General features: G+C 43.7%; 1 protein-coding gene across 5 annotated transcripts in view; it reads left to right on the top strand.

Moving 5' to 3' along the window:
• Positions 1-26546, top strand: part of DVL3 (dishevelled segment polarity protein 3) — a 63231-nt gene that overhangs the window by 18036 nt on the left and 18649 nt on the right. For all 5 annotated transcript variants that reach the window (XM_088132029.1, XM_088132027.1, XM_088132030.1 and 2 more), the window contains exons 2-9: positions 5312-5381; positions 15019-15140; positions 18101-18207; positions 18947-19082; positions 22630-22723; positions 22938-23007; positions 23775-23914; positions 24800-24876. In XM_088132029.1, the coding sequence (XP_087988155.1) occupies positions 5312-5381; positions 15019-15140; positions 18101-18207; positions 18947-19082; positions 22630-22723; positions 22938-23007; positions 23775-23914; positions 24800-24876 (816 nt within the window). The remainder of the gene's footprint in view (positions 1-5311; positions 5382-15018; positions 15141-18100; positions 18208-18946; positions 19083-22629; positions 22724-22937; positions 23008-23774; positions 23915-24799; positions 24877-26546) is intronic.

Genomic DNA, 26546 nt, shown 5'->3' on the forward strand with positions numbered 1-26546 from the left:
GTATTTGTACTGCAAATACGGTCTGGTTAATGCCAGAAAACGCACCAGTTCGTGTCCCACATCCGTATCTGGTAACGGGACCTGGGCAGTGTAAACAGGATTTTTTTTGACCCAGTGTGTGTTTTGTTGCAAAGAGCCCTTGACTTGTGGTGCTTTATTTGTCTACAAATGCAGCAGAGGAGTGCATCGAGTTAAATGGGAACTGGATCTGTTCTGGGTGTGTGTTTCGATATCTCTCCTTGTGGCTGAATATGAATATGAGGCCCTTCCTTGCTGGACTGGGGGTGTGCATGGCCGGGTAACTCCCACACCATTTGGTCTGAAACGGGGTAAGATCTCCTTTGAGTTGCCCGCCCTCCTCGTCCATGTAGTTTTCTTGGCCGCAGGACAGAAGGTCATTTGCTGTAGCTTTTCTTCTGTTCTTTCCCAACCTCCCAGTCTCTCCTACAGCCTTGGCATGTCCTGCTGCTCTCCCATCTGAGGCCTAACCACGTCCTACCCTGCCTGGGTTTTCTGGATTAACCATGGTGGGCTGTGTAAGTGTTGGGAAAAAAGGCTTCTGAGATGGGTACATGAGGGCATGCTCACTCTTGCATTTTTGGGGAAACAGCATCCTTTGAGACGGATGGCTGCTAGGAACGCCATGGCGTTTGTGGTTTCTTTTGTAGGAACAGTGTGTTTGCCCTCAATGTTGCTTGTTTTCTTACTAAGTCATTTCAGTGGTCAAAGGGAAAAGGTCACTGGGTGATGAAAAGGGATCTGGGAATAAATTGGAGTGGATTTCTTGCACTGGGAAGTGACACTTTTCCTTTGATGTTGGTTTTCAAAACTCGTATCTACCAGAAGAATGTAGCTTTGAAGCTGGCCACTCATAATGACCATGCTGGCTCTCTTTTTTTCTGAGGGCAGCCAGAGTCTGGATGTCCTACTGGTCCGAGTTGTTGCGTTTGCCATCTCAGGAAGGAAGCCCAAGCCTTGCACCCAAATAAATTGTGCAGATTAGCAAGTTTACATGCATCTCTTGCATGCCGTATACTAAATGTGCTGATTTAGCTTTGCTGTAAGCCGTATATTTCTGTTTCAGCTAAATGGACAATAGTTTTGGAATGACGGGGTTGTGGTTCAGGAGCTGTTTGGTGGTGATCCTTCTTCTCCTAGGTGTGCAGGAGAAAGGGCCCAAGGCCGCTGTTTCTCCCTCCTCCCTTCTGGCCCTCCTGCAGAGCTGAGGTTGTTCCAGGAATGAGCTGTTCTGTTTGCAAAGCACATTCCACACGGCCTCAACTCCTTTTTGGCAGGAGCGTTGGCCTGCTGTTTAAGTCAGAGCTAGGCCCAGTTTGACAATCTTCTTACAAAAGCTGAAGTGGGGTGGGGTGGGATGGAGGCAAAGCAGCTATTACAGATCCTCCTCAATTGTCAGCTTGTTCTGCTCTGACCCTTCAAAAGGCCTCCTGTCTCTGGGGGAACAAAGAGCCCTTCTCTAAGCATTTAGGCTGGACAGTTTTGTATGGGAAGAACTGGCATTGCCATTACTGTATCTCTTGAGTAGGGATAGCTAATGCATTTTTAATTTTTTTTTCCAGTTTATATCCCTTCCTTTCTATCTATTTCTCTTAGCTGGTTGTAGCATCCACCTGATGTTGATTGATCTCAGAAGAGAAGTGGGTTTATACTACTTCTTGGAGGGGAGGCCACAAGAGAATCCCAGGCTAGACTGGGGGGTTGAAGAAATATCCCATAAAAAGACTTTTTTTTTTTTAAGTCACACTTCTGTAATGCTACCAAGAAAGCTTCATAGATAGTCACTGAGTCACTGAGCTTGACTTGAAAGGGCCTTTACCTTTCCTCCTCTAGAGATTAATGATCTAAAATATAATATAAAAAACTGAAAGCCAATGAAAATAGCAAAAAATATTACTAGTCCAATTCAAAAGTTGGCTGGATAGGGAAGATGGTGACTGGGGGAGTAACAGCCCTTGAGGGAATACATTCTATAGCTTAGGAGGAGTTTGGATGGAGTCAAGCAGCATGAGATTGGTCACTGAGTCCTAGCAGCAAGGTAGGGTTGATATTACTACACTTTGCAAACCCAGCATGTATAAACATCATTGCTCAGCTTCAAATGTTTTTCAGCACAAGATTGAGCTGACCAGTCCTTTCTCACCAAGGGAAGAAATGAGAGAGGCTTTTTGCTGGTGACTATCTTGTATCAGTCACGCTAATACAGTCCTTTGGATATACTGATGTCAGCTCCTACAATTCTGAGCAGTGCCCATGCTGGGCTGGGGAATTCTGGGAGTGGAAGTCCATATACCTGGAGGAGGCAACTAGTACAGTATATCCTTTGGGGAAAGTCTGTCATCCAGATCTGTCTTCTGTGACCCGGTGCTCTTACGTTATTTGGAAAAAGGCTGAAGTAAGGCCAACTTACTACATAGCTACAGTTGTGTCATGCCCTTTTCCTCTTACGGGATATTCATAAGTGTGCAGGGAAGGAATCTGAAGGACCTTCCATCAAGTTTACTGGCCAGTTGCTGATCTGCTCAGCATTAACAAAGACGCTAATAGTCACTTCCGTGCCATTTTCTGTGCTGGATAAGACAACAGAATAAGAGGATATAAAGGACCTGTTATAACTGCAACATTTTAACTATTTAAATATTCATTCAGAGATGGTGGTCACTAATATGGCTAGCAGTGGTCATTGTAAGCTGTTATTATTCTTACCCCAATTTAGTTTTGAGGAAGGGTTTATAAAAAGGTTTTTTAATAGTGACTTGTTTGCCTATAAATTATGACCTACTTGCTTGCTTTTAAATTCCCTGTGGTCAGTTTTTTTAATGACATGGCCTGAACTGCCTAATATTACTGGATATTTGCAACCTTGAGAATATCTAGTTATATTAGATGAATACTATACCAGATTTTGCTAGGAGTCAAAGCAACTTTGAATGACCCAAGTAAAAAATAATGCATATAATGCTGAATGGATTAAGGTCATTATGTTATGTTCAGGGTAGCAGATATTTTGAAACTGAGAAAGAAAATGTACTGTATGTTTGTTAATTTAGAGACAGTATATGACAAGGCAGAAATATGGAAAGTTTTGCCCAATAGGGTGATTAACGTTGGCTGAATATGGTAAGAGTGTTTATGATGGAAGTAAAGCAGGGATTCTTAATCTTTTTATGTCATGGACCCCTTTGAGAGTCTGGTGAAATCTATGGACACTCTGAACAATGATAGTGTACATGGATAGAAAGATATGGAGTGGTATAGTAAATGGTGTTGGTGTAAACTAAATTGAGTTGGATTTCATTTTCTTTTATCTCCTACCTTTTGCTCACTATTTCTTACCCTTTTTCTGCACTTTGCATTATATTACTCACCCCACATGGGACTAGCATGATGGGTGGGTATGCTATGAGTATGCTATGTGAAATTTACTGTGGCCTGATAGTGTGGCCTTCCTGGTTTGAAGAAAAAAACCCCTGCTTCCTGTAATGATGGATGAAAATCTGGATTGTCATGGTGGATATGAATGTACCTATTTACTATGAATACAGGTGGTCCTTGACTTACAACGGCAATTGGGACCAGAATTTCTGTCACTAAGCGATGCAGTCATAAAGTGCAGCTGCATTGCTTAGTGATGGCAATCCCTGTAGTCCCGGTTGCCATCATTAACCAAATCCCACAGTCGTTAGGCAAGGCAACTTCCTATTGGCTTCCCACAACCAAAATCAGTGGGGAAGCCAGCAAGAAGTTGTAAGTCCCAGGCTGGCAGGCAGGTAAGTGGCTGCTGCCGAGTGGGTGAGGGAGCGAGGGGATGTGTAAGAAGCATGGGTTGGGGAGGGTGGGCGTTGGTTGGGGGGTGCGTGACAGGCATGGTGTGGGTTCGGAAGGGTGCACGAGGGTGCTGGCTGGGGAATTCTGGGGGTTGAAGTCTACACGACTTAAAGTTGCTGAAGTTGAGAAACTGGATTAGTTGAATAGATGACAACATCCTTCCTTAAGAGGATTTCTGGTACCAGAGGAAACATCACCCTTTCCTGAGTGACTTTGGGGCTGTCTTCCATTTGATTCTTAATTTTCTTTTCCCTAATTCTAACTGATTGGCCTTTGAAGATCACCTTGCATGTGTTCCAGCTCTTTCAGGATAAAGAGTTTTGGAGTATTCAAGGATTTGGTCATGACGAATGTTTTTCAGTCAACCTGGCAATATTGCTTTATGTTCAGAACAAACCGGCTCATGAAGGTGTATGTTTTCACTTTGCAGAGTTGGAGGCCATCTGGTTAATCCCCTTAACCAGGTGAGCTCCTGTTCCACGAAGATGCAGTATTTGGCAAACAGTTTGGTCTCTAAAGGGTTTCGTTAAAAAAAGTTTCTAGTTCATATGCTACTATCAACAATATTTGGTATTTTCAAACCAAGGACGATATATCATGATACGCCTCTAATTGGAGGAATGATGTTCCAGGATTTGCATTTCTTTAAATGGGCTGTCATGAGCTTATAAGTGGACTACTGATACAGGAAGGCTCATAGTATTAGGAATACAGTGGTACCTCGGTTCACGAACTTAGTTCGTTCCACGATTCTGGTCGCGAACCGAATCAAATTTCCCCATAAGGTTCAATGTAAATAAGGTTAATCCGTTCTGAACCATATGTATTTTTTTTTAACCACAAAAATATGAAACAAAGTACAGTACAGTACAGTATGAAGAGAGAGAACACTAACCTTGCTTAAGGCGACACCAAAACGCTTCACAGCAAGTGTCTGTCTGCGACTGCAATCTCACCTAAAGGAAGCCATGACCACGTGTCAGAGCAGGGAAGGTGGCCATGGGTCGTGTTTGTCACCCGATGCGGCGTTCATGAACGGAAGCAAAATTTTGTGAATGCTGCTGTTCGCGAACCGAATTGTTTGTGAACAGAAGCGTTTGTGAACCGAGGTATTACTGTATTAGTTCTTTCTGCTCTGCACAAGCGTCTGGCTCTTATGTTATGTCATCACATTCCAAAGTTTTATTTATTTAGTATGCTGCCCAACTCTCAACAATAAAGAATTCACCAACAAATCAAAGTCAAAAAGCACACAGCTTTTGCCCCTTATTTTTGCTGCGGAATTTTGGGTTTCCGACTCTTACTTGAGGGTTGTAGCTCTGGAGGATAAGAAATAAAGGGCTTCTGCATTACCGGTCCTCCCGGTTAAGAATTATCCATAGGATGTTTTGATTCTGAAGGCCCTGGCAGTGGCATGTGCAATACCTATCCCTTTTCATTTTGCTTTCTCTCTTTTTAAAAACAGGGTTGTGAAAGAGGAGATTTCAGATGACAATGCAAAGCTTCCCTGTTTCAACGGGCGAGTGGTGTCTTGGGTAAGTAGCATTTTTGATGGAATATCTTTTTGCTCTTCTCGGGCTCAGTGGTTTTAATCCCACTCAGCATGCACCGTTCACAGTTTTTCTTCCCTTACCTAGAGGTCACTCCATTTAAGATGGGGTGTGTGCTGTTCTTGCTTCTGTTCCTTGGCCTGGAAGGAAAGGAGGAAAAGGCTGTAGCAGTACACCTTTGCCTTGGTGTGATAGAATGGACTTAGGAAGGCCATGCTCAGGGAGATAAGCGTGTTCTTAGCCCCCAACAGGAGCGTGGAAAGTTCAAGAAGATGAGGCTGGCACCTCCCTGAGGAATTCACGGTGTTGTGGCTGGCTGGCTTGGGAGCTGGGGTTCAGTCTGGGGAGATTTTCTGTCCGGAGGTTGTAGCTAATAAACGCAGCAGAACTGTATTTGCATTGTCTCTTGGAGTTCTTTGGGCTGAACCTGACACTTGGGTACAGAAGAAGCAGCACATCTGTTTCCCTGTCCAGTTGACTGGCTCTGCAGGTCGCAGAAACGCAGCGTCACGTTGGGCTGGTTGCTTAACCTTGTCTGCTTGAAGTTAAATGCAACCTGATGTCAGCAGTAGGAGGAGAGAGGGGGATTGAATAGGGGGGAGAAAGCATATGGCAGTATGTGTTGTACGGGAGGTAAACTTCGTGTGGTTTCCTCGTTCTGCACCCAGCTTACCTGTCCTTCAGTAGGATGAAAGCTGCTGTGTTTCACCATATCTAAAAAGAGGTTGTCTGCTGCCTCCCAATGAATTGCTTGATGTGGTGGCATCTGCTGATTTAAAATAAACTGGCTGGGGATCACCTCTCCCACTCTGGTTCACTCAGTCCAAATAGACAAAATCCAGAAAAGCCATTTTTTTCTTCCTCTTGGAATCCAGGTTGCAAGGTGAAAGTTCACTAGATAAGACAATGACATTATTCTGAATTTACGTTACAGAAGTACCTTCCACTGTGCTCAGTGTGGCTTTCAGCCAGGCTAGTGTTCTTAAAACTGCATTGAAGGGAGGAGAAATTCAAAAAGAAGTGAGCGGGGGTGACTAATTTGGAGGTAGCAAAATCCAATCCCAAATCCACATGGACAGGATTTCAATTTAGACTAGCTCAGTCTTCTTTTTCCTTTTCTACTTCCTTTAGCACAGACAACAGCTCATTGTTGGTGGACCCACTGGAGGATTTCCCTCATAGTTGTGGCCAGTCAGGGGTGCTAAGCTGGAATGATACAGAGATGTACTTCTCATCTCTGCCATATACCCTTCAAGGAAGCATTACCAAAGCTATAGCTGCTGAGCCACTACCCATAAACAGGGCACCATTGCAGTCTCCAGTTGGCTTGTAATTTTGGGGAAGACAGGTGATCAGAGGAGAGGCACTGGACAGCTGTTTCTCCATCTCCTTTGGCAGAGAACACCCCAGGCCTGTTTCAGTGGCTTTGGTGGGTGTGGCCCCTACTCAAAGGTCCAGATCCAGCCTGCACTCCAGAGGCAAGAGCACTTTGTGGGATCCCCAACCAGATCTCAGCCTCCTGGAACAAACCTATCCCATTGACCACCAACCCTAATAAGAAGGAAGAAGGTGGGAAGTACCATCTCAGGGTACTGTGATCAGAATAGCCCATGGGAGAGGGGAAGCAGGGTTTATCCATGCCCTCTCTTTCTTTCTGCTCCTCAGATGCCTCCTCCCCAGATCCACACCATAGAGGGTAAGTAACTACAGATCTCCATGGGGAAGGTCAGGAGCCTCCAGATGGAGTGAGACTTAGATTCCCTCCTCAACTGATATCCAATTCAGGCTCTGCTTATCAGGACCAACAGGTAGAGAGGAAGGGGAGTTCTTCTTAGATGAGGAAAAAGACCATTAGTCTGTTTCCAGCTGCCCCAGACTTTTTCAGAAGCCAGACTCTTCCCAATGCTCAGAAGAGTTTACAGTACCTTAGGCCTGAAAGAGCCAGAACCTTGGAGCCTGTCCAATTGCCTGATGGACTCCGTGATGGCAGAGTTGTTCCACCACATGGTTCCTATTTCCTGAGGTTTTTAACAAGGACCTTGAGTCCAAATAAGAGTATGTAGGAGTGGAAAAGTGAAGGATCTCCTTTGTCACCAAGAATCATATTTTTCCACAGCCTGTGCCCATAGCAGTCACTGCTGGGGTGGCACTAGTCTGAGATGCGAAAGACGGTCCCAAGCACTCAAAGGACAGGCAGATATACAGTAGATGGTTCAGTGCAGAGGAACTAGGAGGCAATTGTGGCTGAAGAACTGAAACATGAATTGTAAGTCAAAATTGGTTCTCCTTTTGGGCATCCTCAAGAGTGATAAACTGTTGGAGAGGCCCTAGATGATGTCCTAACTGAGACACAAGGCAAAAGGAAAGCCCTATCCCTAACTCAGTGTTTTTCAAACTTGGCAACTTTACAATGTGTGGACTTCAACTCCCAGAATTCCCCAGCTAGCATGGCTGGCTGGGGAATTCTGGGAGTTGAAGTCCACACATCTTAAAGCTGCCAAGGTTGAAAAACACTGCCCTAACTAATTAAAAATACAAAGGGAAGGCAGCAAGATTTTAGGCTATCCAGTTCATTCTTGTTCTTACTACACTCAAAGCAAACTCTTGGACTGTAAGGACTTCACATCCAGAGGGTGGGGCAGAGATTTCAGAACAAACCAAATCACCCTCAACACTAATTCAGGGGGAATGCATTCCCCACCTACAAAAGTGGGGGCACAAACAATGACTATTTGGACCTTCCAGTGGGTAGGAAGCTAATGAAATTTGTCTACCTCTGGAAGAACATGATGTCAGACACATGGATTCTAAAGACTTTCACAGGATTAGAGCATAGACTGCAGCATGCCTCTCTGAGATTATTCCACCCCTTCCCCCAAGGCACACAAGTTGATCAAACAATGGCTAATCCTGGAGACTATAAATCATCTTCTGAGTATACAGACAGTTCTACACACCCCACAATTGAGAATTTTTCCAGGTCGTATTCCATATTCTTTATTGTTCCCATGAAGAACAGTAGAGTGCGTCATCCTAGAACTGAAAGCAGATAAATTGCCACATCAAGTATTGCAAGTTCAAGATGAAATCCTTCAGATCCTTCATTAGAGACCTCAAAATAATGGATGGTGTGGCCTTGCTGAACATCCAGGAAGCCTGCCTTCACACCCCAGTCCACTCATCTTCACAGGTAGTGCCCTCTACAGGTTCAAGGCACTTTCATTTGTCGTGGTGTCAACATCTGGTGTATTCACAAAGGTAATGGTGACCATTTTATTCAGTTGAGTTCCTGGAGAATGCACATGTACTCCTACACAGATGACCTGCTGATCCGATCCCTATTGGTTAAACAGGGAAGGAAAGAGATGAAAGAGGTTAGCTGTCTTATTGAAGACTTAGGGTTCTGGGCCAATAAAGAGAAGAGCATCTTTCAACCAGTGTACCTGAGGGCAGTTACGGACGCAGAAAATGGTCTGATCTCCCTGCCGAAGGAGAAGGAAATTATCCAGCAACTAATAATGTTAACTCTTCAAACTAGCTACCCAGATGTCATGACTCTTGCCATGGCCAGAAGATGACCTACAAGATTTCATTCATGCCTCCTCCAGTGGATGCTTCAAGACTCAAAAAGTCCAAAGATTGCAGTGAAGTGAGGACTTCCCTTAAGTGATGGCTCTCAGAAGCCCTTTCCAGGGGGAGGGTTATGTGGCCCTTGCACCAAATGCAATTTTGCACAGATGCCCATCATGGCCCGGAGGGTGCATTGCTTAAACCTGTTAGTTCAGGATGTCTGGATGGAGGAGGAAGCAAAATGCAGTATCTGTATTCTGAAGTGGTGCCTAGCAAGACTTGTCCCAAGCAAGTTCCAGTCTCTTCTAAAATGATAGCAGCCTTATTCTAATAGATAACATGACCTTCAAAGTCCACACTGAGAGAGATGGAGGCAGTAGGTCAAGACAGCTGATGAAGGAAGTAGCCAGACGTACCTACATTCTTCCCCAAAGAAATTCAAGCTAGACGGATTCTTTTTTTAAAAAATAAGGGTTTATATAACATGATGCAAGACCTCTACATTGATTAACTCTCTCCTACCCTCCAGTTTTGCTCCCACACTCCAGATGTCCCATCCATTCATTCTTCCGTGGTGCACCTCTCCTTCCCTCCCACCCCAAATTCCCACAATACCCTGCGCAACTCTAACTTGAAGAAGGAACTCAAATATATCCTGATTTTTGAACTGGTGTGGTTTATTTCAGTTGCAGAGCACTCAGGTTTCCTCAGTACCCCTGCCATCTTCTTTTCTAGCATGATGGCTGTGGCCCCCTTCCTTTGTGCCCCGTGCCAGTTGCCCCTTGCTCTGAATTTGGGAATTACATTCATTGCTATAGTCAGGCATCAAGAAGCTATTTCAGGAGTGCAACACCAGTGTTAGAAGAAGTGTGTGTGTGTGTGTGGGGGGGGGGGGTTGGAGCTGGGAATTCTGCCAGAGTCTGTCCAGACAGCCCAAGAGGCTAGGGATTAGCTGGAATCGACCTCAGGCATGTTGGTGGATAGATTTGTTGACTGCTCTAAGGAGAATGAATGCATTTACTTTTTCCTGCTGTCCTTGCAGCTTTAAAGTCTTAAGGCCCTTGGACCCATGATCCTCCCCTCCCCCTCCCCCTCCCCATTAAGTAGAGTGGCCTTCCCCCTGCAGTGAATCATCGATTAGTGATGACTTAGCAGTTCTACAAAGTCTTTGGCATGGGTGAGTGTTGCCACAGCAGGGAGAATAGGAAGCTCCGGAGACATAACTGGCAATTAAACATTCTGCAGTTAAACCCCACTCACCCTATGAATGTTTTCTTTTTCTTGGATGACTTTTATTTTTTTTTATTTTTTTTTTTACAAAGAACTGTTCATATTTGCTTGTACAGTGCAGTGAAGAACACCAAGTCTTAAGTCCATGCAAATCAAAGGCAACGTACTTAAACAGTAAAAAGCTGTAGAGACTGAAAGGGGTGTTTAGGTATTTTCAGGCTGAAACTCCTCAAATGCAATGTGGCAGTGGAAAGAATAAGAGGATAAGAAGGTATCTGAGAATAAAATCCATCTTGCTTGGCATCAAATATTCCTTAATGGGGGCTGTGCGTATATGGGTGCATGGATGACTTTTAGAGAGCTCGAGTAGGAATGCATCGGAAGAAGAATTTCTTCAGATATTTTATTTGTTTATGTATTTCTTAGATTTACATCCCGGCTTTTTGTTCAGGAGCTTTTAAAGCAGCAGACAAGCATTCCTTTTGCCCATTTTTCCTCACAGCAACAACCCTGTGAAGTAGGTTGGGCTGAGTGAGAGAGGGACTGATTCAGTCTGAGGTTTCTGCTGTGGCTGGGGACTTGAACCTGGGTCTCCCAGCACTTCAACCACTACATCACACTGGCTCTTGTAGCTAGCTTATTTTCCTTGCTTGCTTGCTTATTTATTTATTTATTTACACACACACACACACACATACACACACACCTGTAATTTATGCACTGCTTCAGTCCTAAGGGAGTCCAAGTGGTTAACATCAGAACTTTTGTCCCTCCCCCCACAAATAGTAGCACCATCTCACCATCATAATTTGTTGATGTCAAAAACCAGATATAGATGGTTTTTAGACATATCTCACTAGGGAGAGTATCCAAAGTGAGTGAACATTGAAAATGCCCACGCTTGGATCACTGCTGCTGCCCATCAAAGAAAGTCCTCCAAAGATGACCTTCGGATATGGGTAGGAACGTGGGAAGAGCTTTTCATTCAGATACTCTTGTCGCAAACCATGAACAGCTTTATGGGATAAAACCAGCACTTTCAGTTGGGGTCAGAAATTAAGTGGGTCGTAAAGAAGTGCCATGATGTGCTCGTATTACCCGGTTCCAAACAGTACTCTTGTACTAAATAAAGCATCCAAATTGTCTTCAAGGGCAGCCACAAGTAAAATACATTGGAGTAATTTAAGTGTGAAGTTAGTATGGCATGGTTTATGATTGTCCAAGTAGAACTGTAGCTGGTGCCAGCCTAAATTAGTGAATAGTGCTTTGCACCACAGGGACTGCAGGTGACTCTTGAAGGACCCCAAAACTATGAATCTGATCTTTTAGAGCAGTGTTTTTCAAACTTGGCAACTTCAAGATGTGTGGACTTCAACTCCCAGAACTCCCCAGCCAGCATGCTGGGTAGGGAATTCTGGGAGTTGAAGTCCACACATCTTGAAGTTGCCAAATTTGAAAAACACTGTTTTAGAGGGAATGAACCCCACTTCTCTAGGCAGATAACAGCACCTTTATCTTACCTGGATTGAGCTTCAGTGTGTTGGCCCTCATCCAGTCCAGGCCCTGCTCCCAGTTTTTCATTGCCTCTCCTTGATCAGATGAAAAGGAGAGAGAGTGTTGGGTATCATCAGCATTTTCCTTTAAATCTCCCAGTAATCTCACTCGGTGGTTTCCTGTAGATCTTGACATGGGGGATAAACCAGAATCTTGTGGAAGCCAACAATATAAGAGCTATGAGGCTGAGCAAAAATTCCCCAGCACAGCCTCCCCACTTGAAGGCTGTTTGACCCACACTTAACTGGACAATTTCTGGAGAAGGATACCATGTTTGATAGTATTGAAAAACTGCTCAGAGATTTGGGAGAATGAACTGGGTTGTGTTCTCCCTGTGTCTCTCCCAGCAAAGATCATCTAAGGGGGTGATCAGATCAGGTTTGGTACCAAGCAAGCCTCTATCCTAATAGGAATGGATGTACAGAATCCATTTTATTCAAGAATGTCTACACTTGATTAATCACTGATGTGGGTTTAGCTTTTTCTGAGTATCTTCTATATTAAACAAATGTGATTAAGGATATCTTAAAGGTTGCTGTGTGAAGAGAATAAAATCCCTAAATCAAAAAAAAAACCCCTCACCTTAGAGTGAGAATATCCTTCATTAGCTTTAGAAGGACAAGTAGTTTAAAAGGAAAAAAAAAAGATCAAAATATATTGTAAAATTTGTTAAAATACAGAAAGACAGAGTGAATTAAATTAATCCAGCCAAGATAAAAGATGTTGTCTTAGATTACTAACAGATGGCTCTGTGGTTTTTGGAGTGGATCAGAGTTATCTTACTTTCTAACATCAGCCTTTTTATATGCTTAAAGCAATGTTTTTCTTACTATGAAAGGAATCCAATTTTCCTAAGTTTAATCATTTATATTATTTCTTAAAAGGTTATTTTACAGGTAAAAGTGGGAAAAGCAGTAAAATATTCATTTGACCTATTTTCTATTCTCATCTATTTTTCGGTCCTTATAGGGGCAAACTGATGCTGTCTGTTTGTCTCTCTAAGTCAGGGTTTCTCAACCTTGGCAACTTTAAGAAGTGTGGACCTCAACTCCCAGAATTCCCCAGCCAGCATATGCTGGGAGTTGAAGTCCACACGTCTTAAAGTTGCCACGGTTGAGAAACCCTGCTCTAAGTGTAATGAGAGCCAGTGTGGTGTAATGGTGAAGGTGCTGGATTAGAAGCAGGGAGACCTAGGTTCTAGTCCTTCCTTAGACATGGAGGCCAGCTAGGTGACCGTGGGCCAGTCCTTCTCTCTCAGCCCTACACTGGGAAGTGGAAAAACGTATATTTACCAACCTGCACTGGAGCAGTGTGGTAGATTATGGTCCATAACCTTCCATGAAGATGCCTGCATCCTGTAATGGATTGATTCAGGCGGATAATAATTATATGCACACACAAACACACTCTCTCTCTCACACACACACACACACACATGCACATGTGCGCATGCGCACACACACACACACACTCTTCTTAGATCATTTGCAACCAGATTGGCCCTCTCAAATCATCAATATGAGAAAAGTGGAGTCTGCCACTTATTCCTAATTTTCAGGGAATAAACCACACATAATTTTTATATCTTGATTTTCTTTTTCTTCTTTGTGAGTAGTGGCACTAATGGAAGATCATCTCTTGCTTGTCAATTTTTGCCTTTTTACTGTTCTTTAAGAGTGCTATGTTATTGAACATTTTACCTAGGAAAAGGATATTGGCAGTGGCCTATAATGAGTTCCAGACGATTGTGTTCAGTTTGAAGTTTTTATCCTATGTTCAAGAACTGCCTGACAATAATCTATGTGGGAGGTAGCTTTTCTGTTTCAAACAGGCCATGGTTAAACCATTCTGCAGAAGACACCCCTGACTCTTAAAGGCAAAGATGGGTCTAGCAACACCCCCAAATGATGTGCTTGACTTTATGCAAGGGGAAGGGCATGTCAGAAGTGATTGAAAGCACAAGTACTTGGTAATAGCATCTTGTCTGAACTGAATGTGGGTTTACTGGCTTTCATCCAGTCTGTTAACATTGCTGGCATTGATTAAGCACTTCTACTGTTTGATTTGGAACTGATGAAAATAATGAGAGAGATATTATCATTGCTATGTTTATGGTCTACCTTCACCCAGTTTGCTTCACCAGGTCATGTAAAGACCTGCCAGTTGTTTTCACACAACATGCTAAGTTTGGCTTGTGTTAATTTTGGTTTTATTTTGTGGTTTTCCTTGTGTGAACCCAGCCTGTTTAGTTCTGTAAGATTCAGAATGTTGTATAAACCTAGAAAATGGGTTCATCCAGCAATATGTTGTGTGAACACAATCATGGAATGGAAATTTGAATTTCTGAATGATCTTATTCAGGAATTCTTGCAGATTTTATCTAGCCTGGGGGTTAATAATGAAACACTGTGGGACCTCAAAGCATCAATATTATAGGGTTGATAAGCAATCCTACAGCACCACCTTTTAGAAATGACCATCCCAATATGAGTGAAAACAGCAAAATTATACCATAGATGAACTTTTCAGAAGATACCTTGATTAGTAGTGTTGAAAGCTGTATAGAGGTCCAGGAAAATCAGTAGGGTTGCACATCCCCTGTTTTGTTGCAGGCAAAGGTGTGACCACAGGACGACCAGAACTTTTTAATTGCTGAAATTAGTCTTAAACTCCAATTGAAAGGGATCTAGAAATCTTAAGCAGGATTGTCTTGATCGGGTCTGCTTTTTATTACTCCCAGATGATAATTATTTTTTATTTATTTTATTTTAATAGATATTAGGTATGTTTGCTGCCTTGAGTTATATATAAAAAAGGCGGGATAAAAATCTAATAATAATATATATATTTTTTATTTTAATGTTGTGAGTTGCCCAGAGTCATGTCCTTGAGATGGGTGGCTATATAAATCGATTGACTGACTGACTGACTGACTGACTGAACGAACAAGCAAATAAATAAATAAGTTCCTTTTTTCCTGGAAATCCTATTAGTAGATGTATGTTTTAATATTGGGAAAATGAATATTTTGCTGAACCCTCACGAATGCATTACGCTTGGGGTCTTTTGTCAGGAGCTGAATACAGGGGATTCTGTTCTCAGCTACAGAGGTTGAGTTACATCCTTGTTGCTTGGTGCACTGAATATGTGCATTAGACTAACGATCGCTTCAATATCTTGCAAGAACCTTGCCTTGTCCTCTCTTCCAAAAGGAAGATTTTCTTACCTCTCCAGGCTGGCTTATTTTCTATCTTCTTTTTTCTTCCAGCTGGTGTCCGCTGAGGGATCCCATTCGGATGCTGGGTCTGTCTGTGCCGACAGTCAGCCGGAACTGCCACCCTCCATTGAGCGAACTGGAGGTATTGGAGATTCCAGACCCCCTTCTTTTCAGTAAGTTAAACAGCAATGGAAGGAGAAGCTTTGGGTTGAGCAGAAAGAAGGTATTATGTTTTAGATCCTGAACGCTTTGAGCCTGAAGATACGGGGCATTTTTGGAATATAAGTGGCAGGGACAATTTCCTAGGCTTGGTGCCATATTGTTCTGTATGGATTCATTAGCCACCCAATGGGCTTTCCTCTTTGGATACCAAACGTGACACCAGATTTTAAGGACACTGCTAATTTGTACTCTTATGTTGGAGAGCTCGCAGCTCAGAGGTAGTGGACATGTGTTTGGTGGTTATAAAAAGCATTAATAGTTAACAGCTTTGATTAAAAAGGATCTTTGGCAGCAGAAGTGGGAAGTCCTCTTGCCTGAAGATCTTGGAGTTGGTGCCTAGAGCAAATTCTGTTGGGCAGTTGAACCAGTGGCCTCACTTTATGTGAAGAGTTTCACATCGGCACATTTTCGTCTTCTACTAAGAACCTACAATTGGCCTCAGGCCAACTCTAGAGAATGCTGTGTTGGGGGTTGGGCAGGGAAAGGAGTTATGGAGTTGTGTACTTGGCAAAAAATGTTCTACCTTTAAGGAATATTTCCCACTTCTACCAGCCTTGGATGTTCACCTTGTAATAATATCCAAAGGTGGTAAAATGGGCAGCATTTGTTTTCTGACTGGACCAGTGGGAGTGAACGGATTGGCCTGAGATTTAGGGCAGTATGGAGGGGCAGCTGGACGGCTCTGTGGCCTTGTTAAAGGTGTGGGCAATTTGTGGCATTAGTGAAGTAAGGTCACCTCTGAGTTGAGTTCAGCTCCTGGTGACTTGGTACTCACTCCATGCAACATTATGGCAGCATTATGGATATGGTTTGACATTTCTTTCTTCAAGGAAGTTTTTGAACTCCTACAGTATCAAGATTTCCAAGTGATGTCCCCTCCAAGTACTGACCAGGCTTGCTTAGCTTTGGATCCCAAAGATGGACAGTCAGGGGCTGTCATCTGCTGAGAATAGTATCAGCCAATAGAAGCGAATATGTGTAGCTCAGGGTTGAACTGTGGAGTCCTTGGGGTTCTCTGAGCTTGGCTGTTTTCTTGCAAACATTTCATTACCTGTCTAGGTCACATCTCCAGTGCTAGAATGGGATGGGGTTTGCGACCATGGTATCCTTTTGGGTCAGCTTGGGGAGTTGGGGGTGGGTGGAACAGTTTTGTGCTGGTTCGCCTCCTTCCTCCAAGGCCGGTCCCAATCGGTGTTGATAGGGAGCGAGAGGTCCAGCCCGTGGCCCCTCCTTTGTGGGGTGCCGCAGGGTTCGGTACTTTCCCCGCTCCTTTTTAACATCTACATGAAACCACTGGGTCAGATCATCCGCCACCATGGGATGAGGTATCATCAGTATGCAGATGATACCCAGTTATACATCTCCATCCCAGCTGATTTGAGTGATGCTGTGGCTACCCTTTCACGGTGCCTGGAGGCTGTAAGGGTCTGGATGGGGAACAACAGGCTCCAGCTGAACCCTGGTAAGACGAAGTGGCTGTGGGTTTGGGGCTGCTCTGTATCCAGAAGTTTACCATCTTTGGTTCTGGATGGGGTCGCACTACCCGAGACAGACCCAGTGCATAATCTGGGGGTCCTCCTGGACTCACGACTCCTGCTCAAAGAGCAGGTGGCAGTCGTGGCCAGGAGGGCCTTTGCTCAACTACGTGTTGTGCACCAGTTATGTCCTTTCCTGGATTGGGAGTCCCTCCAGTCAGTCACTCAGGCCCTAGTCATCTCCTGTATAGAATATTGCAATGCGCTCTACATGGGGCTACCCTTGAAAAGTATCCGGAAGCTTCAGCTGGTTCAAAATGCAGCTGCGTGGACAATTTTAGGTGCCCCAAAGATGGCACATGTTACACCTTTCCTGCATGAGCTGCATTGGGTCCCAGTTTGCTTTCCGGTCCAATTCAGGGTGTTGGTTATCACCTTTAAAGCCCTACATAGCATGCCACCGGGTTACCTGAGGGACCGTCTCACCCCCATTATATTGACCCATCCCACCCAGTCAAGCAGGGAGGGTATGCTGCGGACCCCGTCGATGAAAGAATGTCAACTGGCGGGGTCCAGAAGGAGAGCCTTCTCTGCCTATGGAATACTCTCCCCCAAGAGGTGAGGCAGGCCCCAACTGTCTTGTCCTTCCGGAAAGCAGTCAAGACCTGGCTCTGCCAACTGGCATGGGGTGCAAAAAAGGGCAACCAACCCTGGGCGTGGCCGGCACCTTGAAGATGCTCCCATATGTTAACATCTTACTGACCATCAACATCTTGGAAGATATTATTTGCGTATGTGTCTGGTTTTATTCTATTTTTATTGTATTTTATATTGTCTTTATTGTATTTTAATATTTATTCCTGTTTTATTGTAAACTGCCCAGAGTCACTTTTTTATGAGATGGGCGGTATCTAAATTTGAAATATGAATGAATGAATGAATGAATGAATGAATGAATGAATGAATGAATGAATGAAAAGAGCCCAGCTTAGAGGACCCTAAGGACTCCACAGTGGCATCTGCCCCAGGCCAATTATTAATGTGGAGAAGTAGCACGGGCTGCTACCTGTTCTGGATCATCCCGCTTCAAGAATTCATTGGGCGATTCATCTGATTGGAGACGTTCCCTTTTTTACCTTAAACGTGGAAAAGTAGCAAGTAGAAGCAGTTTGAATAGCTTTCTCATAAATACGCTACTTTCCATGTACAGAGCGGGTAGTGAGTTTTTAGATTTGGTTCCTTTTTAACATGAAGGTGGGGGAGGTCTGTGCGCGGTCCCTGCCACGCACCGTGAAGTGGTGGGCTCCAGAGTGGCCTGTGTGTTTGCTGCCTGCTTGAGTTGGCCACCAGGACTTCTCAGTGGCCGCTTGTCTAGAACAGAGGCACCCATCTGCGTGCCTTCGCTGCCTACTGAAGTGTGTATTTTTGCCTTGCAGCCCAAATACCGGAGGAAGTCGAGAGAACTTGGATAATGAGACAGAGACAGATTCCGTGGTGTCAGTTCCGAGGGAACGGCCACGAAGGAAAGAGGGTCCTGAGCACGGTGAGGATCTTTTCCCCCTTGAGATCAATCCTGTGGCTGTGTTTGCACAACACTTTTCCACATGGTAAATCCTAATTTACTCAGTTCACCCCGGAGGCTGGATTCTCCCAACATGATAGGCTAAAATGCAGTTAGCAAGTTTGGGAACTGGGTGAATTGAGCCAATAGGCGCATTCAGGATTTGGCTCCAAAGTGGGCTAATATTGAGGGGAGTCCCCTTTTGGTTGTTTTTGGTCACCATTCTGTATTTCATATTTATACATTGTCTATGTTTTAACCATATGTGGTCCTTTTTTGGCTTATTGTTTATTTTTTGTTGTTGTACGTCCCCCAGAGTCACATTGTTTGAGTTGGGCAGCTCTATAAATCCAATAAATAGAATGATATGATGTGTTGTGATATGATACAAATACAATATGCTTCCAGTCTGGCTTGGACCTTCTTGAAAGAGCTGTGCCTTTTCCTGGGGTTCAGGGTAGCCCTGCAGGGCCAGGAAGATGAGCACTTGAGTTAAGCAGGCAGTGACAGGTGACATGTGGTGACTTTGGGCCATGGGCTCCCTCTGGGGTGGTTATTTTGGAATTAACATGCAGAAGGCTCCCCACCCCACCCCAGCCGGCCACATGCAGGGCCTTGAGCCCTACGAGGGTGGAGGAGAAATGCAACAGTGAATAAGCGAAACAGGTTGATGGATTGTATACGTTTTCACGGAGAAAAATTGAACATCTGTTCCCTCCAGCACCTAGGGTGAATGGGGTGGCCAAGGGGGACCGGCGGCGAGAACTCGGGGGCTATGAAAGCTCCTCTACTCTGATGAGTAGTGAACTGGAGACCACCAGCTTCTTCGATTCAGATGAGGATGATTCCACCAGCAGGTAAGGAGAGAGTTAAAGGGGAAAGTGAAAGAACTCATGTCAAGCAGTGTTGTCCAAACTTGGCCACTTTAAGATGAGTGGACTTCAACTCCCAGAATTCCCCAGCCAGCCTTGCTGGCTGGGGAATTCTGGGAGTTGAAGTCCACTCATCTTAAAGTGGCCAAGTTTGGACAACACTGGTGTAAAGGATGCTTCGGGTCCCTTTTCCTGGTGTTAAGTGACTTGCAGATGGAGAGTCTTCTCTAACATTGGCTGGGATTACCCATTGCATTCAGCTGACTTGTTGAATAAGCTCCAGTTGCCCAGGTTTACTTGACCTGCTAAGCCAAAAGGATGGTTTATAAATCAGATTGGCTGGGGATACAGACCAAAATAAGACAAAACAAGCAGAGCACAGTATGGCTAAGTGTGATATAGGAGCCAGTTCATGGATAGGTTCTGCATCTGGCCCTGGCTTTCTGTGGATGGACCTTTTTGGACCATCCAAAAATATTGGATTTGGTCTCTGTTTTTTTAGGCATATGAATGAAAGTAAGACTGCTTTTCTAGTCTTGGGGATCATCTGAAAAAATCATAATGTATTGATTAGAAATCCATAAAGGATCTCACCGACCCTACTCCTATAGTTTTGTATCCGAATATTTTAATTTTTGATGCTGAACTGTGCTGGTTAAGTTAAAGCTTTGATTTTGTTACTGATGTAAAGCTGCATTCAGGTAAAATTTCCCTGAAAGAAGAAAGAGATGGCCATGTTCAGTTTAGGGTCAGTTTTTGTTGGGAAATTCCATATCAAACTACTGGAGGATTTTGAAGGGAAGGGAAGTATTTTGTGGTCTTTCCCTAGATACACGCAAGTGTAGTGTAGGGGTTAATGAGTTGGATTAGGACCAGAGAGACGAGGTTCAAGTCCGTCTTTGGAGCCACAAAAGATGACTGGGTGACTTTGGACCAGTCACTCTCTGTCACTCCATAGTTGTCGCAAGGAATAAAATTGCAGGGAGTGTTACGTATGTAGCCTTGAACTCCTGCAAGAAAATCCAAATATGAATCAAACAAAATAATGGTAGTTTGTGGGTTTGTAGCCAGACCTTTAGTACACAAGTGCAGCTGTGAGAACAAGGCAGGTAAATCTGTATTCAAAGAGCCTACGATCAGCCCATTTGCTTTCAAACCCCTGTCATGCTTTTCCCATTCTAATGCTTTCCAGGTGTTATGGGATCTCCCCACACATCTGGAAACAACCAGAAAGGGGATGATAGGATAGATACCATACATACTCCTTAACTTTGCTGGTAATATTTCAGTTGATGTAAGCTGTACTGATTAGAAGAGAAATTCCATGACAATAGAAAATGGTCATTATGCAAAAATAATGTTTCCTGCAAGTTGAGCTGACTTCCTAGTTATTTGTATGGATTCATCCATATCGTTTTTGGCAGCAGTTCAGAAGTGGTTTGCCACGGCCTTCTTTTGGATTTGCTTTTTGTTTTGGTTTTGTTTTACTGTAGCTGATGTCCTTGGGATTCCCTAGTGGTCTCCTATCCAAATATTAACCAACCCTTGTTTGGTTTCTGAGGCAATTCTGACATTAGGACCAACTGTTTCCAAAACTCTTTTTCCACTTGATTCTGACCATGCATATTTCATAATTTGTATGTGATCAACTTTTTTTTTTTTTTACTTTTCCCTCTTTTTCCTTCCCCCTCAGGTTTTTTTTTTTATTTTTGTAACATCTTGCCTTCTTGTGAAAACTTTCCTCCATTTTTATGTACAGGTAATCCTCAACTTACAACCATTCATTTAAGAACCGTTTGAAGTTACAACGGTGCTGAAAAAGGTGACTTATGACCAGTCCTTGCACTTATGACCGTTGCAGTATCTCCATGGTCATGTGATCAGAATTTGGGTCCTTGGTAACTGGCATATATTTATGATGGTTGCAGCATCCTAGGGTCACGTGATCGCCATTTGCAACCTTCCCGGGGGCTTTTGACAAGCAAGTCAATGGGGGAAGCCTGATTTGCTTAACGACCATGTGATTCGCATTAAAAACCGCAGCAAAAAGGTTGTAAAATCAGGAGTAACTCATTTAACAACCATGTTGCTTAGTGATGGAAGTTCTGGTCCCAATTGTGGCCATAAGTCGAGGACTACCTGTATGTGGCTTATCGAAATAAAGCTCTCTGATTGACTAATATTTTGGTAAATATTAATTGAAGTAGCTAATCGAAGTATGTGTAGTTGTTGTGTAAATAAATTAGCATGCACCAAAATATACCTATGTCTAATGTTATGAAGATATTAGGGACGCTTTTAAGCCACTGGACATAGCCTAATTCAGGGTTTTTCAAGTTGTGTTCTGTGAGAACTTGATGGGTTTCCATCAAAGAACGAAAGGGGAAAAAGTTCACTCAAATGCAGCCAGTTTTCTATCATTAGAGCCTTGCCCCTTGATCAGAACCTCTGGGAAATTTTTTCTTTTAACCCATAGCTCCCACGGCCTGAAAATGTTTTAAAATTTGTGGTCTAATTGGTGGTATTCCTTAGCAATATTCTGACCTGCTCTTAATAGATGATGCTGTTGATACCTGTTGTTTTTAGTTTATAAGGTGGCAATTTTACAGTGTTTTTGATCCTTTTTTTTTCTGGTGAGGGTATACCACTCAGAGCCCGCAGGAATGGGGCAGCAGAAAAATCTAGTAAATAAATAAAAGTCTTGTTGATGGGAACTAGGGTTGGTCCTGAAGTGAGGTGGAGATCCATAGTTTCTTTCTCTTTGGAACTCATGTGTCCTGGTCAGCTGTATTTTCCTCTCTTGCTTTCAGAATTGAACTGGATTCTTTGTATTAGATGCACTGAGTTATTTGGAAACTAGATTTAATGCCATGACTCTCTTCCTCCTTTAATGCTTAAAATCAGTGTTTCTCAACCTTGTCAACTTTGAGATGTGTGGACTTCAACTCCCAGAATTCCCCAGCCAGCAAGGCTGGCTGGGGAATTCTGGGAGTTGAAGTCCACACATCTTAAAGTTGACACGGTTGAGAAACACTGGTTTAAATAGTTGATCAGTTATGTTGGAATGCAGGCTGTCTTCCCCTTTAGCACGTGACTTAGTTCTTGTCACTCAGCCCAGGTCAATATGGGATAGTAACGAAGAAGGATATGAATGTGATTTCTGGGTGACCTATAAAATTTTGTGTTTTAACTGGGATTTTTGTTTTGTTTTTTGATCTGTTGTATGCCACCCAGAGTTGCAACGTTCGAGTTGGACAGCTGTATAAATTCTTTAAATAAATAAGGAAATTGCATTGGGCCATAAATGTTTCTGTTGCTCTCTTGCTTTCGCTGGTGGTATAGCTGGCCATTTTATTCTGCGTATAGTAGGGAGTAGGGATAGTATCTGAGATTATCCTGTTTTGTAAAGGGGATTGGACCAAATGACTCCAAGCTCTCATCTAAGAACCCAAACCTGATGTCCACCTTTGCACCTGGTTATGGCTTTCTGGTTGGCAGGCTTCTGAATCTTACTCTGCCCCTCGTATCGCAGGTTCAGCAGCTCTACAGAACAAAGCAGCACTTCGCGCCTTATGAGAAGACATAAACGCCGTCGGCGGAAACAGAAAGTAGCCCGAATTGAAAGGGTGAGAGGCCTGGCTGGAGGGTTGGAGATGGGACCGTGTCACAAACGACTTTGCAAGTCATAGGGGCAGGCCTGCATTCTAAACAATTGTGGGGAGAGCCTTGGAGGGCATTGTTACCCCCACCCGCTCCCTGGTGGTTGGACGCAAAATCCATTTGCCAGTTGTGCCTGGTGAGTTAGACATGTTCTTATCTCATCCTCTCCTTTTCTTGCAGTCTTCGTCTTTTAGCAGCATCACTGATTCCACCATGTCGCTGAATATCATCACAGTTACTCTCAACATGGGTGAGTCCAGGTGGCTGCTTAGAGTTGGGCCCAGGACTAGAACATTGCAGGTGGAAGGAAGATAACCAGTTCAACATTATGAATTAACAGTTTAGCATGGAGAAGGCCTTTGGAGAATTTTTTTTCTGAACCAATATTATATGCAGGGTAGTCAGATGTAAAATCATGTTTTTTTCTAGAGATGCACAAATGTTTTACAATTTGAACCCTTTTGAATGCAAAACAGCTCATGTTACGCGCAGAGCAGCCACCTTGAGTTTGAAACCACTTTTCTTTACGTGTGGAATACTGTTGTGAGTTTGAAATGCTTGGGATGGCCCACTTTCTGCTTGAAACAGATGTTTTGTACTTGAAATAGGTTGCTTCTAACTCAAGTTGGGATGTTTCAAATTCAAGACGCCAATAGAAGAGAATATGTGCAATTCAAGAGAGTTCAGACATTTTGCACATCTGTTATTTCTTCCCCTTCAGGTCTTATATCATGTATTATTCATTGTCCTTTGCCAGTTTTTTTTTCAAGTTCTCATTTTTTTCCTCTGCACTTTACTTCCTGAATTACTATAAAACAAGATGATTAAGAGTGATCATCCAGCCTTCCAAAAGCTTTATAGTCATCTCAACTTTCTGGCGTTAGAAAGCATGATAAGCTATACATTACATAAATATCTAATAGTCATTTCTTTTAGCTAGATCACAGATGATTGAATTGACCAGGTAATGCTGGTTGGGTTGGATGGGGTTCTAACTGCCCACCTCCTTTTCTGCAGAGAAGTACAACTTCCTGGGCATCTCCATTGTTGGGCAAAGCAATGAGCGTGGTGATGGAGGCATCTACATTGGCTCTATCATGAAGGGAGGTGCTGTTGCAGCTGATGGAAGAATTGAACCAGGAGACATGCTGCTCCAGGTACCTCTTTTAATTTGATCCTCAGGGTCATGACCGGAAGAAAGGCCTTGGGTTCAACAGCGACAGTCAGGCTCCTCTCAGATTCCTGAGCTCATGTTCAAATGATAAATTAGAAACTTAAGCGAGTTAAAAGGGTAGAGCAGGTGCTTAGCTTGCATTGAGAGCACTGTTTCTCAACTTTGGCAACTTGAAGATGTGTGGACTTCAACTCCCAGAATTCCCCATGGCTGGCTGGGGAATTCTGGGAGTTGAAGTCCACATATCTTCAAGTTGCCAAGGTTGAGAAACACTGGCCTAGAGTAATGTACGAGTGTGGGAATGCAGACTCTGTAACTTTCTCCCATTCTTTGTGACTTGTGCTCCAGACTTGGACAGTGATGGCTTATTTATTTTTCATGGCTAGTCTTCAGCTTGTGAAAAGGTGTATAAATGCTATCGTTTTGACAGTGTGAGTAAAGTTTCACAAACATATAGTTTGTGTGCTGATTCACAAGGATGAAAGAGTATTAACCTGAAAGCAGAGACAGTCTTTCCAGGTAGGTCTGGGAAAGTAGAAGTCCTGGTGACTTTGTGAATGTGTGCACGTAGTTTTCTTAGCAACAATACAGAAGTAGTTTGCCACTTATTAGGATTTTTTTTTTTTACTTCCTAGTCTAATCTACATTCCTGGCTTATCCAGGTGGTCTCCCTTCCAAATATTAAGTCTCGACATTGGTTAGCTTTCAAGCTCAGGCAAAGATGATCTGGTGCTGCCATGTGTTGGGACTGGAAAAGTCCTGAAGAACTATTTCCTATCTGAGTTGGGAATACTGGTCTACACAGAGCAATGCCTTGAGTCCATGGGTTCTTACCTCACCCCCTTTCACCTTTGATCTGCCTTTGCAGGTGAATGATACCAACTTTGAGAACATGAGCAATGATGATGCTGTGCGAGTGCTGAGGGAGATTGTGCACAAGCCGGGGTAGGTCATCTCTTCAACCTTCTTGGTCCCAGGTTCCTTTTAGTGCAGGCTTGAATGATGTGTCTTGGGGTTGTCTGGTGATAAGGCAAAGGCGGAATTGTTTAGCAGGGCCCTCTGGGTCAGGCGGTCATAGAATTCTGCTCAAACAAATGTAGCAGGATCACCTAGTGCAATTTTGCAAGGAAACTTTTTCTGAGGCGAATGGCTTTTTTGCTGTTTGCAAAGGCCAAAGAGAGACAGTGGGTTGGGCTGGTTAATGAGTTGAGTAGGACCAGGGAGACCCAGATTTAAATCCACCCACAACCACGAAAGCTTGATGGGAGATTTTGGGCTGGTCACTGTTTCTCTCACCTGAAAAGGTGGTTATGGTGAGGATAAAATGAAGGGAGACCTCAGCTGAGCCGCTTAGCAAATGCAGTTCAATTTAAGTCAGTGTAGTGATGCATCCTGAGCATAAAACCTGCTAACTTCATAGGCACACTAATAGAGTCTGAGCTTTCTGTAACTAACTAGGAAAAAGGTCTTGTGATCCCAGCAGATAGCTCAGTGGAGAGTTGGACTCGGTGTGCAGCAACTGTGAAATTGGCAAATTCCATGCTAGGGAGCATTCAGGAAAGGACTGAAAATAAAAATTGGCATTGCCTTTCTGCCAGTCTGTGTTATGTCTGTATCTGGAATACTGTTATAGCCGAGTTGCCACATTGAGGGAAGGGTATAAATAATAGTGGGAAAAGAGCAGAAAGGGTGACCTGATTGAGGGAAACCGTCTCAGTACAGGGGCTGAGACAGTTTCCCTTTGAATAAAGGTTAGATGTTTGGGACTCTTCAGGTTGGAAAAAAGACAGGTGAAGGGTGGCATCATTGCATTGTACAAAATCACGAACTGCGTGGAGAAATCGGAAGTTTTATGCTTTCTCTCCAAAGACTAGGACCGGGAACCATCTAATGAAGCTGAGTGGAAAGAGAGTTAGAGCGCACACACACAAAAGCACTTCTTCAAATTGTATATTATTAACCTGTGGAGTTCATTACACAGGACATGGCAAGAGACCTGAACTTGGAGGACTTCATAGGGAGATTGGATAAATTAATGGAGAACATATCTATAATGGTTGTCAGCCTTGAGGACTCAGTGTTACCTCCTGGGGAGGGACACTGTGCTCCAAATCCCAGTTGCAGGGGAGCAAGACCAGGTGAGGGGAATGCCTCCATCTTCTTCTTGCACGCATTGTGAAAGCCGAAAGCTGGAAAAAGATGGTCCTTTGCCTGATCCATCAGGGCTGTTCTAGAGGTCTTTTTGGATCACAAAATCCAGATTCCACTTCTGCTGCCAGTTCTCTAGCCTCAGCATCCATCTGCGCCATACAGGGATGATAAAACTGGCCTTCCTTATAGGATGGTTGGATTGGATGCAGCGTAACATACAATAAATGCTCAGAACTTGGAAAACATTTTTCAGAAGTGCCAGGTTGATTATTCTTACCCTCTTCCCTCCCCAAAGCATTTTAGACAGCCCCTGCCTAGGGTGATGTCCATTGGCTGGAACAGGGATGGGCCAGAACCTGAGTAGAGAAACACCTCTCCATGTGCAAAAGACCCTGGCAGGTGCTAACACTTGGTGTCCTACATGTTAAGGGTGCTGGGGGAACCCTGTGGTCCTGCAACCAAGG

This window comes from Python bivittatus, unplaced genomic scaffold (assembly GCF_059951505.1).
Source record: "Python bivittatus isolate LINGU-HERP-01145 unplaced genomic scaffold, Pbiv_v1 ctg000980_np1212, whole genome shotgun sequence".
NCBI lineage: Eukaryota > Metazoa > Chordata > Lepidosauria > Squamata > Pythonidae > Python > Python bivittatus.